This window comes from Bubalus kerabau, chromosome 6 (assembly GCF_029407905.1).
Source record: "Bubalus kerabau isolate K-KA32 ecotype Philippines breed swamp buffalo chromosome 6, PCC_UOA_SB_1v2, whole genome shotgun sequence".
NCBI lineage: Eukaryota > Metazoa > Chordata > Mammalia > Artiodactyla > Bovidae > Bubalus > Bubalus kerabau.
Window position 1 is genome coordinate 111,016,602 of NC_073629.1, and position 22,542 is coordinate 111,039,143.

Here is a 22,542-nt window from a genome sequence, read left to right on the forward strand (position 1 = left end):
GGGGAAATCTTTATCTCTCTTTCAAAGAAATAGTGTAATTTTGAAAGGTGAAAAGCCAGAAGTAAGTTTACAAATTGATCATTTTGTACCCAAACTCTCTATCACACTCCTATACTTTACCTTATAGTCGAGAAGTTCTGGTTTTGTGGCAAAAAGACGGTTACAGTGCTGACACTTGAGTTTTACAACACTTCGTGCAAACCCCACATGCTGGGATTGGGCAGCAAGACGCTGGAGGCCAGCTGCAGCAGAGCTGCTGATGGAAGTGGGAGAAACAGCAGAGGTGTTACCCCCTCCTGCTGACACTGTTGAACCTGTAGGGATGCTTACAATTACTTGGCCCTGAGACAAGGGCACTACTGAAGAATTCATTCCTGCTGGTTTGTTGAACAAATTCTGAAAGAAGAAACAAATAAAAAGATCAATCTACTCACTTTTTCAAATAAGAGGGCACTGAGTACCTACCTATATCAAGCATGGTTCTAGGCACTTAACATACATTTGTGAACAGGCAAAAATCCCTGCCTTTTGGTAGCTTATAATTGAATGGGGAGAGTGTTATTTACATCCAAAAAATAAAATAATTTAACTAATGATAATCTTTAAAGATAATATCCTCCCAATAGATAATCTAGGTAATAATAGTATCATTTAATTTCACAGGAAGCAATTAAATAACATGCATCCAAATAGAGGATGGACCAAAGAACCCTAGTTTATTTACTAAAACTGAGACAGAAATGTAGGCAATCCAGGCAGTTAGCAAACACCTAATAAGTTTACTTCCCTACTGTAGGCTACTAACTGGCTGGAGAAAAGGAAGAGTCCTGAAGCCATACCTGGAAAGCTACCACACAACTGTAGCTGCAGAAGTTGCGTATACTTCCATCTGACATGGCTAGGTGATACTGAGGGATTGCTGAGGTTTTACAACTGTTACACTGAACTTGTACACCTTAGCAAATCAAAATAAAAGCTAATGAGTAATACATACAAATGTATGAGAAAGTACAATACATGAAAATTCAAGGGCCAAGTCATGTTGCAGGAACTAAAATTAAACTTAGTTACCTCACATGTAGACAAAAACTAACAATGTTAAAAATATTTCGGATAATTTAAAGTTGTCACGGTCTACACCCTAAAACTAAAAAATAACAAATCTTGAAATAAATCAGGTGTGAATAAAGTACATTTAAAAAGCCCTAAATTCTTTTGGTAAGGAAGATGTACAAAATAGGCAAGCAAGTAAATAAACATAAAACATGCAATCAATATAATAGGTGATATTTTACAACACTGATCTATTTTAATTTGCATTAAAATCAATTAAATATGGACAAAAATCTGTACTACAAAAACAAAGCAATAATCATAATTTTTTCAAATATTATATTTATAAAGTTTATGAAACCAATATTACCTGCAGAAGTAACCATTTTAACTCTGTAAGCAGATAAGCAATTAACAGAACAGAAAAGCTCTGTCTTTCCCAAGCTATTGGTATTTTCAATCATTTCTGCTGAGGATCTCAATGATTTGCAAAGCGCACACGGTGTAATTTTGGCTGATTTCTATTAAGAGAATAAAATAACATTCATTTTTACCAAATTACAAGTGAAAGCATAATTCTTTGAAATGTTCATACTTAACACTGTTGAAATATTTTAAATTAGTGGCTTCCAAACTTTTATGATTACAATCCTCAGTAAGAAATAAATTTTAGAAAATGACTCAGTAACACACATTTCTGATGTTTTGTGGTTGTGTATTAAATAAGCATGTACATAAAACTGGAAAGTTTCATAAAATAATATATATCGTGATAAGCTTGGTATTTTTCCTTTCTACTCATCTTCATTAAAAAACAATGCTCTTTAGCAACTAATTTTGGGATCTATTAATTCTCTGCAACTACAGTTTTAAAAACATTATTTTAGACTTCCCTCTCAGATTGTAAAGAATCTGCCTGGAATGTGGGAGACCTGGGTTTGATTCCTGAGTTGGGGAGATCCCTGGGAGAAGGAAATGGCAACCCACTCCAGTATCCTTGCCAGGAGAATCCCATGGACAGAGGAGCCTGGTGGGTTACAGGTCCGTGGGGTCACAAAGAGTCAGACACACTGAGTGACTAACACTTTCTTTCACTTCAAGATAAGCGTAAGGGTTTAAGTACAAACTATTCAGTATTATGTATAAAGTAAATTAGCTATAAGAATATACCATACAAAACTCCAACCAAACAAATCCCCCCACTATTTTAAAAATTACACAACACAGAATTCATGCTCTTGCTCTCTTCAAAACACTGGAAGAACTTCCCCACAAAAGGTGCTGCATATAGCAATGAAATGTGAATCCAAGGAAATCAATAAACTTACCAGAAAAATTCATTTTCAAATATACTACCTCTAACAATAACAAAGCACAGGGAATTTCCCTGTCAGTTCAATGGTTAAGACTCCACACTTCCACTGCAGGGGCCATGGGTTTGATCCCTGGTCAGGGAACTAAGATCCCACATGCTACATGGCACAGCCAAAAAATAAATTAATAATGATAACAACAGCAAAGCACACTCTAAGCAATAAAGTGAGAAGAAACTTTGGATATCCCAAGTGTCCAATATAGACAATGAAAGAATCTGTTATCTTAAGTTCCCACTCTGTGAATCAGTAGTAAATAATGCTAAATACTATTAACATGTCATACATTCAGGATAACTTATACAGTATATCTAGCACCAATTAAAAGATTTCAAGATTCCTATGTAAGACTTGCTATTAAAATAAATACATGTTCAAGTGAGCACATTCTTGCATTCTGGAATGTCTTCAGCATCTCCAACCCCATTTCTCCTTTCTTCCTCCATCAGGGCTACAAATACAAACTTCATTTGTAAGAATTAGGTCAAGAGTTATCTCTGAAACTACCAAGCAGAACTGACCTTGCTTCTGCGGTGCCCTTCTGAATCCCTTAATACTTACATAGCATCTCTACACAGTTATATGTGTATCTCCCCAAGGAACATATAGCACCTCAAAACAGGAACCACATCTAATGCTTGTTAAATAAATTTAACAATTATATAGGAGAAAAGAAAAGTAGCAGAAATGACCATCTTCTGCATTTCAGGCTGTACACTAGGTGCTTTCTCATTCTTACTTTACAGAATCCTAGAAACATCCCAATGACATTGGTAGTACACATTCATTTACAGAAAAGAAAATGCAGTCAGGGAGTTTAACTGCTTTCCCCAATATAAAATTCTATATGAATAGAAAGTCTGGAAATCAAATCAAAATCCATTTACTTCTAAATCCACATCCTTTCTCTAAAGTACACACTAATAAGTGAAAAGTTTAATAGATATTAGCTAAATTAAAAGTAATAAACTTAAACTTAAGGCATTTCAAAGTATTTCTCCTCTGGTGGACCATACTACCATCTTCCAGTAGACTGAATAGAAGTAACTTTCAGAACTTGATACAGTATCAGGAAAACAGTCTTTTGGACAAAGATAAAGCAAATGAAGATGCTGGATTTTTTCCCATGTGAGAACAAAAACAAAGTGTTTCTAAGGAAGGATTAAATAGGAACTAAGTCCTTTAAACACGCTTGCACATTACCAAGAAATAAATGGAAACACTAGGATGTTTAAAATTTCAAGATCATTGCAAAGTTTTAAGAACAATTTAAAAGAAATTTCTCAATCAACATTATTAAATTCACCAGTTTTCATAAACTATATAAAAATTTACTATTCTATGAAAAAGAATGATCAGTAGATGCAGTGAAACAGGAAAGTATTATAAAACTGAAAATGTAAAAACTTCTTACTATCTTTCTTATCAATTTTAAAGTGGAATTTTAAATCAAAACCTATCAACAAAATATAAACAGTATAAATAAAACTGCCAACACTGCTAATTATCAGAGGAATACAAATCAAAACTATACTTCACACCTGTCAGAACTGCCATCATTAAAAAGTCTATAAATAACAAATGCTGGTGAGGGTGTAAAAAAAAAGGGAACATTTCCACACAGCTGGTGGGACTATAAATTGGTGCAGCACTGTGGAAAACTGTACGGAGGTTCCTCAGAAAAGTAGAAACAGAATTACCATATGATACAACAATCCCACCCCTGTCCATACATCCAAACAAAATTATAATTCAAAAAGATACATGCATCCCTACTGTTCACAGCAGCACTATTCACAATAGTCAAGACATGGAAACAACCTACATGTCCGCTGAGAGGTGAAGGATAAAGACGACGTGGTGCATGTGCACAATGGAGTACTACTCAGCCATAAAACAGAACAAAATAATGCCATTTGTAGCAACATGGATGCAACTAGAGATTATCATACTAGGTGAAGTAAGCCAGAAAGAAAAAGACAAATACCATATGATATCATTTATATGTGGAATTTAAAATCGGATACAAATGAACCTATCTATGAAACAGAAACAGAATGAGGGAGGGACATAGAAAATAAATTGATGCTTGCCAAAGCAGGAGGAGGGCGGGAGAGGGATGGATTGGGAGTTTGGGATTAGCAGATGCAAAGATTAGAATGCATAAACCACAATGATGAGACTGGGGATTTCTGGGAGATGCATTATATTTTCTTCTTTGTGCTTGTCTGCATTTTCTGTTCAAAAACATTTAATGAAAAAAATTTCAGAAAGTTTCAAAAAGCAAAAGAATTTGCTGCATGCCAGCAACTATTTACATGGCATTTACAATGTATTAGATATTATAAATAATCTGGAGATGATTTAAAGTATGCAGGAGAATGTATGTAGACTATATATAACTGGTGGGCTGCAGTCCATGGGGCCGCTAAGAGTCGGACACGACTGAGCGACTTCACTTTCACTTTTCACTTTCATGCACTGGAGAAGGAAACGGCAACCCACTCCAGTGTTCTTGCCTGGAGAATCCCAGGGACGGGGGAGCCTGTTGGGCTGCCGTCTATGGGGTCACACAGAGTCGGACACGACTGAAGCGACTTAGCAGCAGCAGCAGCAGCAGGCATTCTGCTTCTGGTTTCCTCAGGGTTCCTGGAAGCAATCCCCCATGGACACTGGGGTACAACTAGTACTTATAAAGCTCTGTAACAAGAGTGTTTAACAAACAAGCATTTCACAAATACTATTTAGATGCAAAAATATTAATTAAGCTACTAATAAGAACTTAATAATATTTCTGTGACATTTTCATAAATAATGTCTACCACAACAGAGCCTTCTGAAGCCCGGTCGCGTACCTGCTTATACGCTGTGACGCACGCTGCGCTGCAGAACTTCTTGGACTGGCCCTCTATCTGGAGCACGTGGCACTGTCCAGAGCCGCTGTAGCAGTAGCCCCCACAGTTCTCACAACAGTTCATGGTGAGGTTGTTAGCAGAGCGGAATTTAGAGAAGCAGGCATCACTGCAAAGTTTATGTACCACATTCTGGTAATTAACTTCATGTCGAATCTAGAAATTATAAAGTAACAACTTTGAAACAACAAGCAAAGATCATCAAAAGCTGTCGTTGAAGCACAAATACCAGACTCTTTCCCCCAGTACAGTAAAAAAGATAACTTACAACAGCATTCTTCTGACACATGCTGCATTTAGTTGAAATGCTATTTGTATTTATGGTAACAACAGGTTTTCTTTTCAGTTCATACGTTGACAAACACGACTGACTACAAAAATCTTTACTAGTGGTGGTATTTTCAAACTGGGCACTGATCACATCCTTTGGATTTAAAATGTCTCTAAAAATGACAACAAAGATAAAATAAGCCACAACATAATTCATTTTTTTCCTTTTTGTCAACTAGAAATATCAAATGAAACAAGGGCAATTAAAAGTGTAGGGGAAGGGCACGGAAATTTAAACCTGAAACCTGGGTTTTCTTGAATAAACTGATAAATCTCTTTGATCCTCAAGCTCTGTTGTATAAAATGAAACGAATACATAGCTTAGTTCATAGAACTGTTGTGAGGATCAGTATACTATGTTTTAAGATAAATACTTATCATTTACTATCTCTAGGAGGAAGAATCATAGGAGATTCTCATTTTCTTGATTCAGGTCTCTTGTATGTTCAAAATACTCTTCAAATAACATTGCATTTGAAAAATTTGAAGTCACTATCTTTTAAAAGTAAGAATACATTTAAAACTACACAAGTGCATATTCTATCAAGATTATATTGAACATTTTCATATCTAAGTGATTCAATCTGTAAGCATTAGTAAAAGACAATGAAGATTAAAACTATGATAATTAAGACTCCCTACCTTTCCACCCTTTATCCCACTCCCAGATCAGTCTTTTTGCATAGACGTTTATGAGATAGTTTAAGTGCAAACCATTTTAAAAACCAGTAATTTTTTAAACAATGTCTCTGTCCCATGAGTATACACTCACATAATAATAAATAAACTGTTATATTCATTCTTACATTTTCAACAGATTACACTAATATAGTATTTTTTAGAAAAGATTACAAATACCCCTGCTTCAATAAAGGAAAACAGTACACACAGTGGGATTCATCACAACACTGGAATTCGTAACACCACACTGCATCTTCAATACTCAGGAGCTTAACACTGCTCTATTATCTGCATTTTCTCACCTTTTATAGCTATTTTTAATTAGGTTTTAATTTATTATATTTCATTTATAAGGGTATTTAATGAGCAGTTATATTGAGTCAGGGACTAGCCCAATCCTAGGCGAAGTAATGGTACAAGCACTCCAGGAGCTTGTATACTGAGACAAGCACATAAACGATATATTAAACACTGTAACAAGTATTCTTAAAATAGTATAATAATTTTGACAAATATATTTATATACATAAAATGTACTACTGAAATATTAGACAAGATGTGACATGAAAATTATGATATTTTATCTGAACCTTAAATAGGTGTTTTCTAGAAAGCTAAGGAGATAAGAGTTGGGGAACAGCACGGATCGAGGTAATAGAAGCATAAAAGCAGCTACTTCTCCCAGCTCTTAGTATGTTTAACATCCAGCTGCATTACATTTTATTGTTACAGATTACATCTTGTGTCAGAATGAGAATAAGCAACATCATTTCAGATAGCAAAAATTCAGAAATGGTACAGACAATCCTGAAACAGTTACTTCTCTGAGTGCCATTATATCTAGAAAACTGATCTATGGGTATTAATTAACACAAGTATCCTTATCCAAATTATCTCTTTTAAATGCTGGATTTGATAACAAAAGCAAAGACAGAGGCAAAAATGAAGACAGGATATGTGGGAGAATGTGAAAAATGTTTTTCATATCTGCCTATTTTTTGGATTAAAATCTCAACTTACTCTAGTAATGTTTGTTTCTCTATATACTTAAAACACGAAGTAAATGTCAAAAAAATCAGAAAGTGTAGGATGTGAAATTGAGTTTTTTAAAACAAACTGTTACATCCTTATTACTAATGAAATCTAAAGATTAAATGATTAGCCAAAATATATTCAGACTTTAGGTTAAATTCAAGATGCTAAGAGATCTGGTTAATAAAAGACTAAAAAATAAAACTGTTACTCCAAACAGTGATGTAGCTTCTTTCAACCTAAGTGCTGCTGCTATTATTTCTACCGATCTGCTGCTGCTAAGTCACTTTAGTCGTGTCTGACTCTGTGCAACCCCAGAGACGGCAGCCCACCATGCTCCCCCGTCCCTGGGATTCTCCAGGCAAGAACACTGGAGTGGGTTGCCATTTCCTTCTCCAACGCATGAAAGTGGAAAGTGAAGTTGCTCAGTCATGTCCAACTCTTAGCAGCCCCATGGACTGCAGCCTACCAGGCTCCTCCATCCATGGGATTTGGCTACCTAATGCGAAGTGCTGACTCACTGGAAAAGACCCTGATGCTGGGAAAGACTGAAGGCAAAAGGAGAAGTGGGCAGCAGAAAATGAAATGGTTAGACAGCATCTTCAACTCAACGGACACGAATCTGAGCAAACTCTGGGAGATAGTGAAGGACAGGGAAGCCTGGCAGGTTGCAGTTTATGAGGTCGCAGAGTCGGACATGACTCAGCGACTGAACAACAACATAAAAATAGCAGTAAGCTTATCAGAAAGGAAATTTTCTATCTCCACCTATTCAAATTAAAGTAAAAATCCTTCTTATAGGGACTGAATTACAAATTAAACCTATTTGGCTAAATGGACTATAAGGGGGGAAAATGAATGTGCCAAAACAAGCTGTTAAAATGTGACACTGAATAAATCATTTAACTTCTTTGACTCTAATTTCCTTATATTTAAGGCACAATTCATATCAATAATTTTATAATCAGAAAAACCAGACTATTTCACACTGTTGTAATGACTGTGTAAACAAGAGAGAAAAAAAAGAGAAAGGAAAAGTGATGAAATGGAGATGAAAGAGTAGTTCAGAAAATGAAATGAAACAGAATACAAAGGAAAACAAAACTAATAAAAACGGTTGAGGATTGAGAAACGAGTGAAAAAGGTACTCTGTAATAAGAGAAAGGGGGAAATGAAGACAGAAAATGAAAAAGAAAAACCGAGGTGATAAGCAGGCAAGGAGTACCTGAAAAAAGACCAGAAAGGGGCAAAGAAAAGAGCAAAGGATTTAACAAAAGGTAACAGAGTAAGTGAAGGAAGAGGTAGAACAGTTTAAAGTCAAAGAATGACAGGTTGAAATTTATGGGTAAGACCAGACATTACAAAAGAAGAAAACGTAATCTTAAAAATAATTAAACTACATAAGATCAAAACTAAGGAATGACATGCAGGTAAAAATAACCATCTCCAGATAATGGGAAGTCAATACCAGAGGTCAAAGAGATACAGTGAATTTAGATGAGAAGAGCAACATGTATGAATAAGAATTAAAAAACACAAAAAGAGGGCACACATTTTAAACTTCTATGAATTTCCTATGGTCATTTTGAAATTCACTGATAAATCATTGCAATAAATATCTATGACTATTATTATGAAAGGAGAAATCACTGAAATTTTAGAAAGTGCTGATTGCTCAAGAATTAAATAAAGAAACATAAGAGGAAGTTATTACATGAAATTATTTCATGGCAAAATAGGAAACTGAAAAAAAGCCTTATAAAAAGTCTAATTCTCAGGTCGATTAGCCTTAGAAAGATGATAAATTTACTGAAATACAGTAATTAGATATGTGGTCTGTACGTAATCATTTTTTAAAGCATATTTCATAATTCAAACAATATAAATAAAGTCTACTTTGACTAAATTTAACTTGAAACATAAAGGAATGCAAATATAACTTCTGGAACACCTAACCATACTCAAATTTCTTTTAGAAGTTTCTTTCTATATGCCTTTTCCAATTGAACTAGAAGAGGGAGCATCTTTTTCCCTTTCTAGTCAGAAAAGGGCAACATCCTTGTATTGATCTAAGTATTGATATAAATAAATCATAGTTTGAGTAGCTTAATAACAGAAGCCAAATTGTTTCAGAACAAAAGCATTACTCATCTTTTTCTGACTTATTTAAACAGTGTCTAATGACCACCCTGCAAAATTAGTTCATATTCCTCAAATGATCCTAAGGTCATAATTTTTTGTTGTTAAACACTGAAATATAACCTCTGAGATACTTCAGAAATACTGAGAAGGTAAAAATAAATATACTGGAATCTAATTAAAGTTAATATGAAAAGTATTAAATGAATTCCAACTATGTAAACAACAAATACACACAAGCATTAAATATTTGTTGGAAAAGTGTCTACTGCCTACAGTTATAAAATACTTCAGTCACATATTACTCTAAGTTATGCAGTTTTTGTTTCATAAAGCATCTCAACTAACAGGGATACTAAAATATGTTTCAAAAGTATCTCTTATTATATAAAATGCACATTAATTAAAGTTAAAAGAAAGCTGAGCACCTCTCATCCTAAAAGACTGAAAGCAGCAGCAACAAGTTTGTAGTAAACAATGTGTGATATTTCTCAAAAAACACAGAAAGGTAGAAATTAAACAATGCACAAATAAGAACAAAGCATCTTGAAAGAAAGGAAACAGAAGATAATTTAGAATTCTGCTATACTTTGAGCAACTTGAGCAAGTTTTCTTAGTGGGAGGAGGCGGTGGGCGGGCAGGTGGAACTGTATATCCAGTGAGGCACAATGTAGAGCAGAACAGCTGCGTAGACCCTTTCCTCTGATAAGCAGTTTGCCCCTTCTGGAGGATTTTTTTACAACCAGAACAGGAAACTCGAACAGCTGTGGCTGGAACTGAAGGAAGCATTTTATTCATGCCAGATGACGCCAGTGAAGGCTGAAAGCCAGTAGTCAACTGTGGAGCTTTAAAAAAAAATTGAAAAAAAGTTTTACTTTTTACCATGAATTTTAAGTAGGCATCCTTTCTTTCTCTTCTAGAACTAGTTTTGAAATCCAACACTAATTATGCAAAGCACAATTAAAGCCATTCTAAATAGGCAGAGAGAACTGCGTAGTTTACTAATATAAGTAGGTACTTCCTCTCACTCACACTGGTCAGAATAAACAAACATGATTCATTCACTCAGTTCTTTCTTACCAAGAGGACTGCCACTGACTGAAAACACAGCGCTAATTTTCAGTTCCCCCTCTTGAGTTTTTTGCTGTTGGCCATGACTATACTCCTTTTAAAAAAGAAAAATAAATATGTAAATAAAAAATGAATACAATGTGTCTAAAGAAATTGAAATATTCAAGACATTTTATTTTACTAAGTCTATACAGGGGTGGAAAATGTTTACTACATTAGTAAGAAATAATAGCAAGCAAACTATAATTACAATGAGGGTATAACAGGTTGATACATGCTGAGAGTTTAAGAGGTAAAAAATCAAAGGAGCTATCTAATTAGCCTACAGCACTACTAGATATTCACAAGCTATTGTTTAATTCTTAATTTACTACAGTATTTTAAGTATTTATATTTATAAAAGTAATACACACTTACTATACAAAATTTAGACAAAGAGAATCAGAAAAAAATTCTTACAGTATTTCCATTACCCCCAAACAACCAACCACTGTTATTCTTTTGGTATATTTCTTTCCAGTCTTTTCCCTTCCGATATGTGTTTCTTAACACAGCTGTAGTTATATTGAATATATCATTTTTATAAAGTGATTTTTTTGGTCACTTGAATCAACTGAATATTTGCATATTATCACACTTTACTCCAAAATAACTTCTAGTGGCTAAGTATCAGTGTTTCTAAAGGAGGATTCCAAGAATCCATGAGATCTATATAAAGGTACTCTAAGCAGTATGAAAATTCTAAAAAAAAATTGAGTTTTTGAGTAATTTTTTATTGAATTAAGCTTACTTTCAGTCATGAATAATCACATATAACTGAGTTATACTACAAGTTTATAATACTGTTGTTAGCTTTTACAATTATATTATTGCATTGTGAAACCTCTAAGTAATAGATTTAACTTTTTATTTTTTAACTCATTGTTTACCACACTGAAACTTGCAAAACCCCAAAAGATGTCATATTCTTGGAATTCTCAGGCAACTCCAACATACTCCCTTTTTTTGTGGCAACAGGTGTCTGTACATTACTCAAACTCAAGAAATACTGAAATATATTATTTAATAGACATAACAGATTACATAAGGATGAGACTGGGCTGAGGTGAAGCCCTTGCCTCAGGTATAAATTAAGGCACCAATTCTCAGTCATATTTTTTTTTAATGCAAAACCCCATGATAAAATTTCAAAACTTTAAATACGTAAAGACAGGATACCATTACTAATTCTTCCCTTGGCCTTAGTCTCCAATTTGATGATAGCCCTGTATGGCACTGAAATTACAAAACCACAACCCAGTGCTGGTCCATTTGTTTCCACATATTTGCTTTAATCATTAATGCCATGATGTACATCTTTGTGAATGCTCATACATTCATATTTAGGATTATCGCCTAAGGAAAGAACCTTAAAAGCGGAATTGCTAGGTAGATAAGTATATAGTAAAGGTTCTTGGTGCACAATGACAGATTGCTTTTAAAAAATTTAACTACATTTATTCTAGCAATTTGTGAAAAAAGCCACTTAGTCTTTTCCCACTCTTGCTATAATTTCCAATTTTTTCAATATCCATTTACAAAAAAGCACTATAAGGTAATAATATTAACCTCCTATAGCATGTTATCAATATTTCCTCAATAAGTTCTTTCAGTTAAAATTTTACATACTGAAGTTCCCATGTTTATGCCAAAAAATCAATGGTTTTAGCTTTAGCGATTCCTTCTATTTCTTACAAAGGGCTTCCCTTGTGGCTCAGACACATTGTAGGCTTTGTCTGCCTACAGTGCGGGAGACCTGGGTTCGATCCCTGGGTCAGGAAGTTCCCCTGGAGAAGGAAATGGCAACCCACTCCACTATTCTTGCCTGGAAAATCCCATGGACGAAGGAGCCCGGTAGGCTACAGTCCATGGGGTCGCAAAGAGTCGGACACCACTGAGCGACTTCACTTCACTTCTATTTCTTACAAAGTTCTACTTCCATGATAAAATGCTAAGAAAATGCTCTCACTGTTTATAGAGTCCTTTAATTCAGAGGTCAGCACACTTTATCTGCAAAAGGCCAGATACGAAGTATTTCTGACTTTTCAAGCCATGCTATCACAACTACTCAACTCTGCCCTGGTAGACCAAAAGCACCCATAGATAATATATAAATGAACGACTGTGGCAATAACCAATAAAACTTTATTTACAAGAATAGTATACAGAAAAACAAAAACAAAACAGAAACAAAGAGGACAGGCGGGATTTAGCCTGCTGCTGGTAAGATAATTTGCCAACTCCTATTTTAATCCATCCAGTATTTATTTATTTTGATATATAATGAGCATTTTTCTTTCTCTTTCTCTGAATAGCTGGTGATTTCCTTTCACTCACAATTAATATATCAAATTCCTCTAAAAATACCTCTTTTGTGGCAATCTATTCTGCATCATTATCAGGCTACTACTCTTACGATTTCACACTATCCTAATGAAAATAACTGTGAGATGCTTAATCATTTAATAGTTTGCCATATCTCTAATTACTAGAATATACATATAATGTGTGTGTGCATGCCTATTTATTCTTCTTCAAAACATAAGAAACCATTGATATTTCATCAGAATTGTATCAGAACTATATTTTACTTTAGGAATAACTAATATCTTACTTTTTTAAAGAAAGTCTATCCATTCATTCAAGTTGTTTTATATGATACAGCACTTTTTAGTTGCTTTGCTGTAGGAAATAGTGTATCTTTTCACTGTATTATCTAGGTGGGAAACTGATTTATAGAAATACTGCTCTGTTTTACATAACTAAAATTCAACTAGCCACTCAACTAAACTTTCATGAATTCTATTAACTTTCTAATAAAGATCCTTACCAGCAAATGATGATAATTTTGTGTCCCCTTTTCCATTATTTCTTCTAATTTCTTTCACATGTGTTGGGTCGAAAATCCAACAAGAGTTAAATAATAATACTGACATCTGTAATATGTGTTCATTTAGTAATTATTAACAGAAGGTTTCCATCATTTTACTTTTAAATTCAATGACTGTTATTGATCAGAAGTAGGTATTTCCTTACCTGATCAAGAGAGTATCTATTGTAAGAAATGCATAGTGAATTACATTGAAATTTTTTTTGGCATCTATCTATCTATCTAGTCTTATTTGACATGTTGATGAAGTTATACATTAAGAGATTTTCTAATACTGACTCATTCTAACATTCCTACATTATATAGTATATTAAGGCATATTACAAGTAAAAATCTTTTCTAATCTGAGAAAATTCCAAAAAAAAAAAAAAATTAATATTCATGGGTATACTTTAATGGTCTCCAATCAGCTCTCTTTCTCAGTCTATGACAGTTATTTAAAACTTCTGCTACATTCCTTAAGCCTCAAGTACGTATTACTTATGTAACATAGTAAAATACATATATATCTTAAGTACTCTGCTTGTATACCCCACAATGCTTTCAAGGCAGAATCATGTTTATGTTAGCATCCTCCCAACAATGACTAATTTCACAAATATTTAATAAAAAATCAATGACTAATAACTTGAGAAGTGAAAATCTTGTGACCCAAAAGCTCTCAGAAGCAGAAAAACAGATGTCAAAACCAAAAAAATCCTTTACCAGTATCTTTACTTTCCCTTTGTTCACCATAAAGTATATATCAGTATTACAAGACAGTGTTTCAGAAATGAAAAACCCAGATTCTATAACCAAGTTAACTTGACATAGCTAAAAAACAAGCTCCAACATTTAATTACTGGATCCTACTTTCCACAACTATATGACTCACTATTGTCACAATTAACTGATTTGCTTTCCCATTCTAATCCATTTATTTCAATGAGATTATAGATTAGCTCTCCTTTTATTATGAGCAAAAAGAAAAAAAAAATCATTATTTAAAAGTAATATTTACTGAATTCCCAGTTTTTAGAATCTACAGAAAAGGGGAAAAGAAAAAATGAGAAACAACTTTTATTTACAGAACAAAGTTTGGTAGACTAATAATAAGGCCTTGATGAAGGCCCCTGATTGGCTCCTTCCTGGCCATATGGCCTTGAATAACTTATTAACCTCTACAAACCTCAGTTCTCTTATCCATAAATGGACTTAATATCATCTACTCTGGCCTTTTTATTCTGGAGGATGAAACAATGTAGTACATATAAAAGTGTCTGTAACTGTAAATATTATATAGACAATATAGTAACATGCAATAGGATTTGAATGAAGAAATGTAACCAGGAGGACAAATGATGCCATGCCAGTAACAGAGGAAGGAGTACGATGACTGGCAAACCCAGAAAATTGTAACTGAAGAATAATCAAGAGCAATTGGGAAGAAGTGGATAAACATATATAAACATATTTCCATATCTTAGTGAGTTATATGGGAAAGTAAAAAAACTAAGACCAAAATCAATTGTGTAAAGTGGAGAATAAGGAAGCAAGTTGAAACAAAGCTACAAGTTAAGCAAAGAGAAAAGCCAAGGGAGGTTTTTACAAGGTGCCAGAAGCTAAAGCTATGATCTTAGTAAGTCAAGAGAAAAGTTATTACAAGTAACTGATGGTCAAAAGTAAAGACTGACCACAGCTGTTAAATCTATCAGTATTTTATGAGCATTAGGTTAATAGTACTGTTTCAGAATAATTCACTGGAACTCCTCCTTCCAACCTATTTTTGGAAATGAAGAGTGATAAAGCATTAGGTAGTACTGAAAAATGAATAGATTTCCAATGATCACTGAGGAGAAATACCTAAAACGACAGAACAATGAAGAAGGAAGCAAGAGAAGGGGAGAGGAAACAGGAGTGGGGAGAGGAAGTAGGAAAGAAAGGGAGAGAAGGGTAAGGAAGGGAAAGGGAAATAAAGAATCTGGTATCCATAGTTTAACATGAGATCCCCTGAGGAATTTCTAGAAGAATGATGAAGGTCTGATCCCACAGGATTGGTGTAGATGAAAACAGAGAGGACTTCTCAGAGAAAACCTAGCTTTACCCACTCACGCGTTGGAACTTCCTTATTTTGGGGTCAGCATAAAGAATGCTTCTAGACCTTATGCCTTGGACTTACATTCCTGCTTGGTTCTCGAGTCCAGTCAATCAAGTGGTGAGCTCTTACGGAAGTTCTTCCCCAAAATCATGACGAAACCTCCCATTTGGTATTTTACAACACATTATTACACTTTGAATAGTTGATAAAAATGTAGGTATTTCTGGGTCCTGACAGTTCCATCCTATTGCTGTTCTCCAGTCACTGGAATATCTGATTGTTTTCAAAACAGTAATACAAATAACCCTTCCTGATGCCCCCTTCCCCTAATGTATGTAGTCTTTCTTATACCTGTCTTTCATCTCAAGGATTGTCACTGGGTCATGTACAGGGAGAAACTGATGTCTTTGGTACCCTGACAGCACTGCGATTCCTTATGGATTTCTCATGTCCAGATTGGGGCACGTAAAGGATGGAGATCTGCTCTGTACAGACGTAACTGTAGTCTTCTGAAATATACACTGCCATATGGATCTCCCCTAGGTGTCAAGACATTTCTTTATCTCTAATTCAGATATCTCTATTTTGCCTGCTTTTATTACCATTCTTTCAATCTAACTTCTACCACCTTCTTTGTAGCTATCACACTCATACTCATCCAACTCTACAGCTTTATCATCACTACCCTATACAGCTACCTTCCACTGGGCACCATGGAATTCCTGTTTAATTGAGGCATCAGTCTGACTCACATAAATCACTTATATCTCTTGCCTTTTCCTACTCTAAAACAGTGGTTCTCAATACCAGAGGATTTTGTCCCCCAGGGGACATTTGGCAATGTCTGAGGACATGGTGCTACTGGCAACTAGTAGGTAGAGGTCAAGGATGCTACGAAATATCCTATAATGCCTAGGATGTATTGCCCCTCACTACAAAGACCTATCTGGGTCAAACTGTCAAGAGTGCTGAGAAACCCTGCTTAGAGACATCTGAGTGAAAAAAATCTCTTCCACACAGTCTCACATTCTCAACCACCCTAATATAAAAGAAAGACAGGAAAAGGTAAGCTTTCTCCAGATTAAATGTCATTTCAAAAAAATAGCTAATTCATGCTATCTTTACTTCTCAGCTTCTGCACTCATACCATCTCTGTATAAAATACAGAACACTCTCAAATAATTGCTGCTATTGCATATTCATCCCTTGGTCCTTTTCTACATTCTTAAATGATTATACCATCTTTATTCTGTTCCAACCACTGCTATGTCATTAACTGCATGGATAACTTCACTGACTTCAGGATTCACAGTTACAGGATCTCTCCAACTTTCATCTCTAGAACAACCTTGAAATAACAGAGCTCTATCCCTACCCTTTTTACTCACTCACCTCAAAACTGGAATCCTGTACCACCCATCAAAGCCTCCTTTATCTTCAACCCACTGATCTAAAGAACTGGTTCCTCAATCAATTAACTCTTCCAAAGATAACCTGTCCATTAATCCTTCCTGAAAAACACTTAAATCTTTACATACTTCATTAGCAGTAACTGTAAAAGGCTTATTACTACCTTATATAAACAATCACACCATAAACTCATAAACCTCCATAAACTTCAGCCATGTCTGCTATTATAAATCTCAAATCCTTGAAGACTCACTTTCCCTAATCCTTCACTAAAATTGTTAAAAATCACAGAACAACGTTATTAAGGAACAAAGTGAATTAGAAGCCTTAATTACTACTTGGAAAAAGTTTCCTGTAACTCTGGTTGATTCCTTAGTATTATTCTTAAGATAATTCAATTTCCTCAATCTTCATTAAGAGTCTCCTCTCACCCCATCCACAAAACACTTCTTTATCAAGAACTTCCTTTCTTGAGTGAATAATGCATGTGTGGAACAAAAAAGAAGGGGAAAAAAGGTGAAATGTTTACTTGAGCATTGTCAGGTTCATCTTTAATTCTGTCTAGCAGCCCCTGCTGTGGTGCCATTGCTTTGTCATACTCATCATCCAAAGGTTCTTCTTTAATTCTAATATTTGATGCAAAGGAATTTCCCAGTTCCGAACCAATGGATTCTTTATTGGCAAATGGATAGCTGGAATCCTAAAACACAATATAAAGGATTAATAAATATTCAGATTTTTAAATTATTCCTCTTCAGGTTTAACACCCAAAGAAAAGCTCACTGGAAATGAAGAACTCTATGGATGTTCATTAGAGTCCCTATGCTTACAAGTAAATGTGATATATGTCCAAATATCAAACACAAATAAAGAATCTAAGACCAAAGACTTCTTAGCACATCTCCAAAGATGTCCTTATCCAAATAATAAAGGAAATTTAAAAAAACCAGTGCTCTACCTAATACATATAGTTACAGTTTAGAAAATCACATAAAGAAAACTTTGACACTTGCCACAGTTACAGCAATCTACATACACACTGAAAACTTACCCTAAAGTTTGTTTCTGGGGTTTGTGGTAAATGGGTATGTAATGTTTCTTCAACTTGATTAGCTATTGAAAGAAAAAAACAAAACAAAACAAACATATGTATATGAATAACAAAGCTTACAAAGAGTGACCTAAAAAGCTATTACTTGATAATCACCTCTCTTTCCAACAAAGATGCTCCTTAGAGTGAAAAGGGTACCAAAAAATACCCACAGGTAGTTTCACTCAAAATAAACAATCTGGCCCCACCTAACTTTTAGCTATTTCCTTGCTCAAACCTAAATAAAGTGGTTACTTTATTCACTATGTTCTAAAAATTACTTAAGTTTGTACTTCCCCATCTCTGCTTATATCATTCCAAGTCCCCACTATCCTAATCTTTACACAGTCTTCCAGATTCAGCTCAGTTCAAAAATCACCTCTCCTCTAAGAAAACCTTCCCTTGTCCACTAAGTTAAAAATCATTTCTCTTCTAAGAATACCTAAAACACAGTTTCACTTATGTCAAAGAAATACTATTGTACTGCTTTATTAAAAACTCTTCTACCAGTGTCTTCAATTATAAATTAAATTTTATGCTATTCCACTGGTCATTAACACTTCAACTACTTGACTTGTCCCTTCTGCTATTAGATATTATGTTCCCTGAAGATAAGTACCCATGTAATTTATCCCTTCTAGGCATACTGAAAATACATTAAATAATATATACTGAAAAATACAGTATACCCTTGTACATAATGGATACTTAAACTAATTGTTCTTTATAATGATACTGATTTGTTCTATCACAGTTTTCCTAGCACTGTCAGAAGAAATAGTAATACAAGGACTAGAATATTCAACCTTACTTTCTTTCACACCTATTGAATATTTATTGAAATTTTACTATTTTCACTACACCAGGTTAGGCCCCAAGAACACAAAAATGAGTAAGATACAGTCCGGCCCTCAATAAACTCTCACACTAACAAGTAAAGGCAAAACAAACAGCTATGATACTGTGTGATAATTACTATAAATAAATGAGGCATAAACAAAACGCTATGGAAATATAGATGAGGAAACAAACATTCTTGATGCAGAGAGGTTAGGGATGACCACAGGGTAGAAGAGGTTTATGAGTTAGGTATTGTCAGATAAGCAGCACTTTTACAGGCACATATACTAGAGAGAAAATGACATGCAGGCAAATGGAACAGCAAGAGAAAAGAAAGGCATAGAAATAAGAAAATGTATATTCAAGAATGGAACTGAAGCTAAAGTATAGGGTATGCTGGGCAAAGAGGCTCAAGAGGAGTCTCAAGAAACTTTTAAAACATAAAATAGAAATGATATCAAAAAGGTAAACCCTCCCTAAATTGGACTAATTGGTGGGACAGCAGTTTGAATTAGTGCTTACAGCACAAAGAAGTTAAATCCAACTTCAGGTTCCAATGTTCAACCAAAGAAAATGAACAGGTGATTCGAGTATCTTGCCTTCTCATCAAAATATTGCAACCAGGGGAGGGAGAAATGAGGTTTAGAGCTATTTTTCAACCATTTATACCATTACCAATAGTTACTGGGAGAAATTCAGTCACTCTGCAAAGAACAAGGATAAAAGAAAAATGACAAGCTTACAATGAATTGAACTGTTCACACTTTGCTTAGTATCAGAAGTAATAAAAGCTGTATTATTATCAGTATATTGTTATTTATTGTGTTTTATGGCTCTATTCCAACAATTATTACCTGCTTTATCAAAAAAACTGCTTTTCAACCTTGAATCCAACTCTTTATGGGGTTTATCCAACCGTTTTTCACGTTCATGATAAGTTAGGTCTCTATTTTTCTCCTTTCCAGAAAATGTCTCTTTGCTGTTTTCTCTTACTAGACTAAAATCTTTCCGTATTGATTTAAAGACAGAAACCTGATCAAATTGTTTAGGAAAGTCTTTTTTTAATTTATTTTGAATCTGTATTTCATTTTCATTGTCTGATTCATGCTGTGTGACTCTTCTCTCTACTTCCAAGCTATCATCAGTATGAATTGAAGAAACAAGATTGTCCTTTGAACTAAAATCCTGTTCATCCTCATTGTCACTACCAACGACTGGAATTCCTGCAAGATCCCCAGAGTTCAAAAAATAATCATCTTCATCCAGCAATGAATTTTCAGATCCTGTTTGATTCGGCATTCCATAAGACATGCTGTCAAGGGTAGGAGTTAAGTTGTGGTCTATATCTTCAGACATTTCTGTATCCATGATACCACCACCTTAAAAAGTAAAATACTGTTTAGACAAATGATAGTGCTAAAGATGACCATATTTATAAGGTCTGTCTGGCATTTAACAAATTATATATTTTTTTCTTTTCAAACAAAATATAGATAATAATACTGCAATATTCAATAGGTGTGACAGATAGCGCTATCTGACAGATAAGGAAACAGGGACATAAAACTTGAGAAACTATTTTAAGTTCAGAAGAAAGTCAATGCAATATAGAAAGAAAGAGTACCAACTTCAGAATGAGACATGTGTGTTGGAATCATAGCATAATTACTGAAAATCTATGTGATCCTGAGAAGAAACTCTAAGGCTTCCTTAGCTATAAAACAGTGTAATACTCACCTTGCAGATTAATTTGTGGTGAGGCTTAATGATAGTATGTATAAAGGGCCTACTAACATAGAGACTGACACACAGAAGGGAATATGAAAGTGATAATTACAGTTATCATGGAGACTATTCTGGGGAGCTGAGATTAGAACCCAGTTCTCTGACCTCAGAGTCCTAACTTCCCTACACTAACCCTTAATAAATACAGCAGTTACTGTTTACAGTGGTAAATATTAAAACATAAAAATAAAATTTATCCAGGCCAGAATAAATATTAAAAACTGTTTACTGTTTGAACTACATGCTCAAGTCTCTCCTATTCCAAAATAAAACAAACAAGAAAACTCAGTCCTGTATTTCTTTTTCCTGCCCTAATTCACCTTTCTTTCACAAACTTCTAGGGGAAAAGTTTACATTGGTTTGTTTCTACTTCATTTCCCAGTCATTAATCCTTTGAACTTATTGCAGTCTGGTTCCCAATTTCACACTGGAACCTCTCTCATTAAGATCATCAATGATTTCCTCATGGCCAAATTCAATTATTTTTTTAATCTTTATGTGCCATATCCCTCCAAGATAAAATACTTTGGTTTCTTTGACATACACTATTTCCTATTTTCCTTACTATTCTATGGAGAAGGAAATGGCAATCCACTCCAGTACTATTGCCTGGAAAATCCCAGGACAGAGGAGCCTGGTAGGCTACAGTCCATGGGGTCGCAAAGAGTTGGACACGACTGAGCAACTTCACTCACTTCACTTACTATTCTATTAATTTATTCCATTCTTGTCTTCCTATTTTATGTGTTCAATATTCCAATTATCATCTCATTTTATATACTCAGACCATTTTATTCACCATCATAGCCTTGACTTTTGCTGATGACTTCCCAAATGTTTTAGCTTAGAACTTTCCTCCAAACTTCAGATGTCTATATTCAACTAGTTTCTATAGGACCCCTAAGAACCTTCAACTTAACACCTCTAAAATCAAATTCATCATGTTCCCATCCCAAGAATACGTTCTTGTACTTTATTTCTGTCACTTAATTAATAGAATTACCAAATCAGCAGACTGATCAAGATTAAAAAAAAAAGACTCACTCCAATTCTCCTTTCTCTTGGCCAAATTCTGTTAACTGTATTAATATCTCTTTCAAATCCATCTCCTTCTTTGGTAGCATTCCAACACTTCACATCTCTTCCTACTGACAGTGCACTAACTCAATCCACTGGATATCTAGCAGGCAACCACATTCTTACAAATCCTGCCCTCAAACCACATTTAATTGGTCCATGAGCAAACAAACTAGAACTGGTGAAAACACAGAGTGAAGCAAAAACTAAAAATATTAGTGGCACCAACAGCTTTGCTTTTATTTCATGTGGCTGGATCTTCAAATCATTCCCTGAGTTCCATGATCCAGGATAAATTTCTCTTTTTGTTCAAACTGATTTGAGTTGGAATACTTCTAATCAAGTCCTAACTAATATAGGGTCCAAATGAAAGCTTTCTTCAAGTTGCCCCCTTAATAAAGATATCAGAACTATCTTTTGAAACCATTAACCATTCCACATTATACCTTCACTTGAAATCCTTCAAAAATATCCCTTGGCCTAAAAGTATTCATTCATTCATTCAGCACCTATTTATTAGGAAATCGCTTCATGGTAACTACTCTGCTAGGTTCTAGGGATATGATGATGGAAAAGATAGCTATGATTCCCTCTCTTCAGAGAACTAGAGAAACAGAGAAAATAATAAAATTAGAAAGTCACCATTTTCACATAACTAATTAATTTTAAATAAAGATGGTGAAATCATATGAATTTCCACAACTTACTTTCACATAGTATAACACACAGAGAAAAGCATGGAG

General features: G+C 34.5%; 1 protein-coding gene across 9 annotated transcripts in view; it reads right to left on the reverse strand.

Moving 5' to 3' along the window:
- The window catches only part of ZMYM4 (zinc finger MYM-type containing 4), a 160,407-nt gene that overhangs the window by 56,920 nt on the left and 80,945 nt on the right, over positions 1-22,542 (reverse strand). For 7 of the 9 annotated variants that reach the window (XR_008716090.1, XM_055586431.1, XM_055586433.1 and 4 more), the window contains 10 exons: positions 19,792-20,316; positions 18,059-18,120; positions 17,537-17,707; positions 10,601-10,685; positions 10,110-10,365; positions 5,607-5,781; positions 5,282-5,494; positions 1,424-1,574; positions 840-955; positions 121-396 (listed from right to left, as the gene is read on the reverse strand). Coding sequence is in view for 8 of the 9 variants with exons in the window: in XM_055586431.1 (XP_055442406.1) it covers positions 121-396; positions 840-955; positions 1,424-1,574; positions 5,282-5,494; positions 5,607-5,781; positions 10,110-10,365; positions 10,601-10,685; positions 17,537-17,707; positions 18,059-18,120; positions 19,792-20,316 (2,030 nt within the window). In the remaining variant the exon portion in view is untranslated. Of the gene's footprint in view, positions 1-120; positions 397-839; positions 956-1,423; positions 1,575-5,281; positions 5,495-5,606; positions 5,782-10,109; positions 10,366-10,600; positions 10,686-17,536; positions 17,708-18,058; positions 18,121-19,459; positions 19,736-19,791; positions 20,317-22,542 lie in introns of those variants that run through there. The other 2 variants (XM_055586435.1, XM_055586439.1) reach the window with 2 other exon arrangements.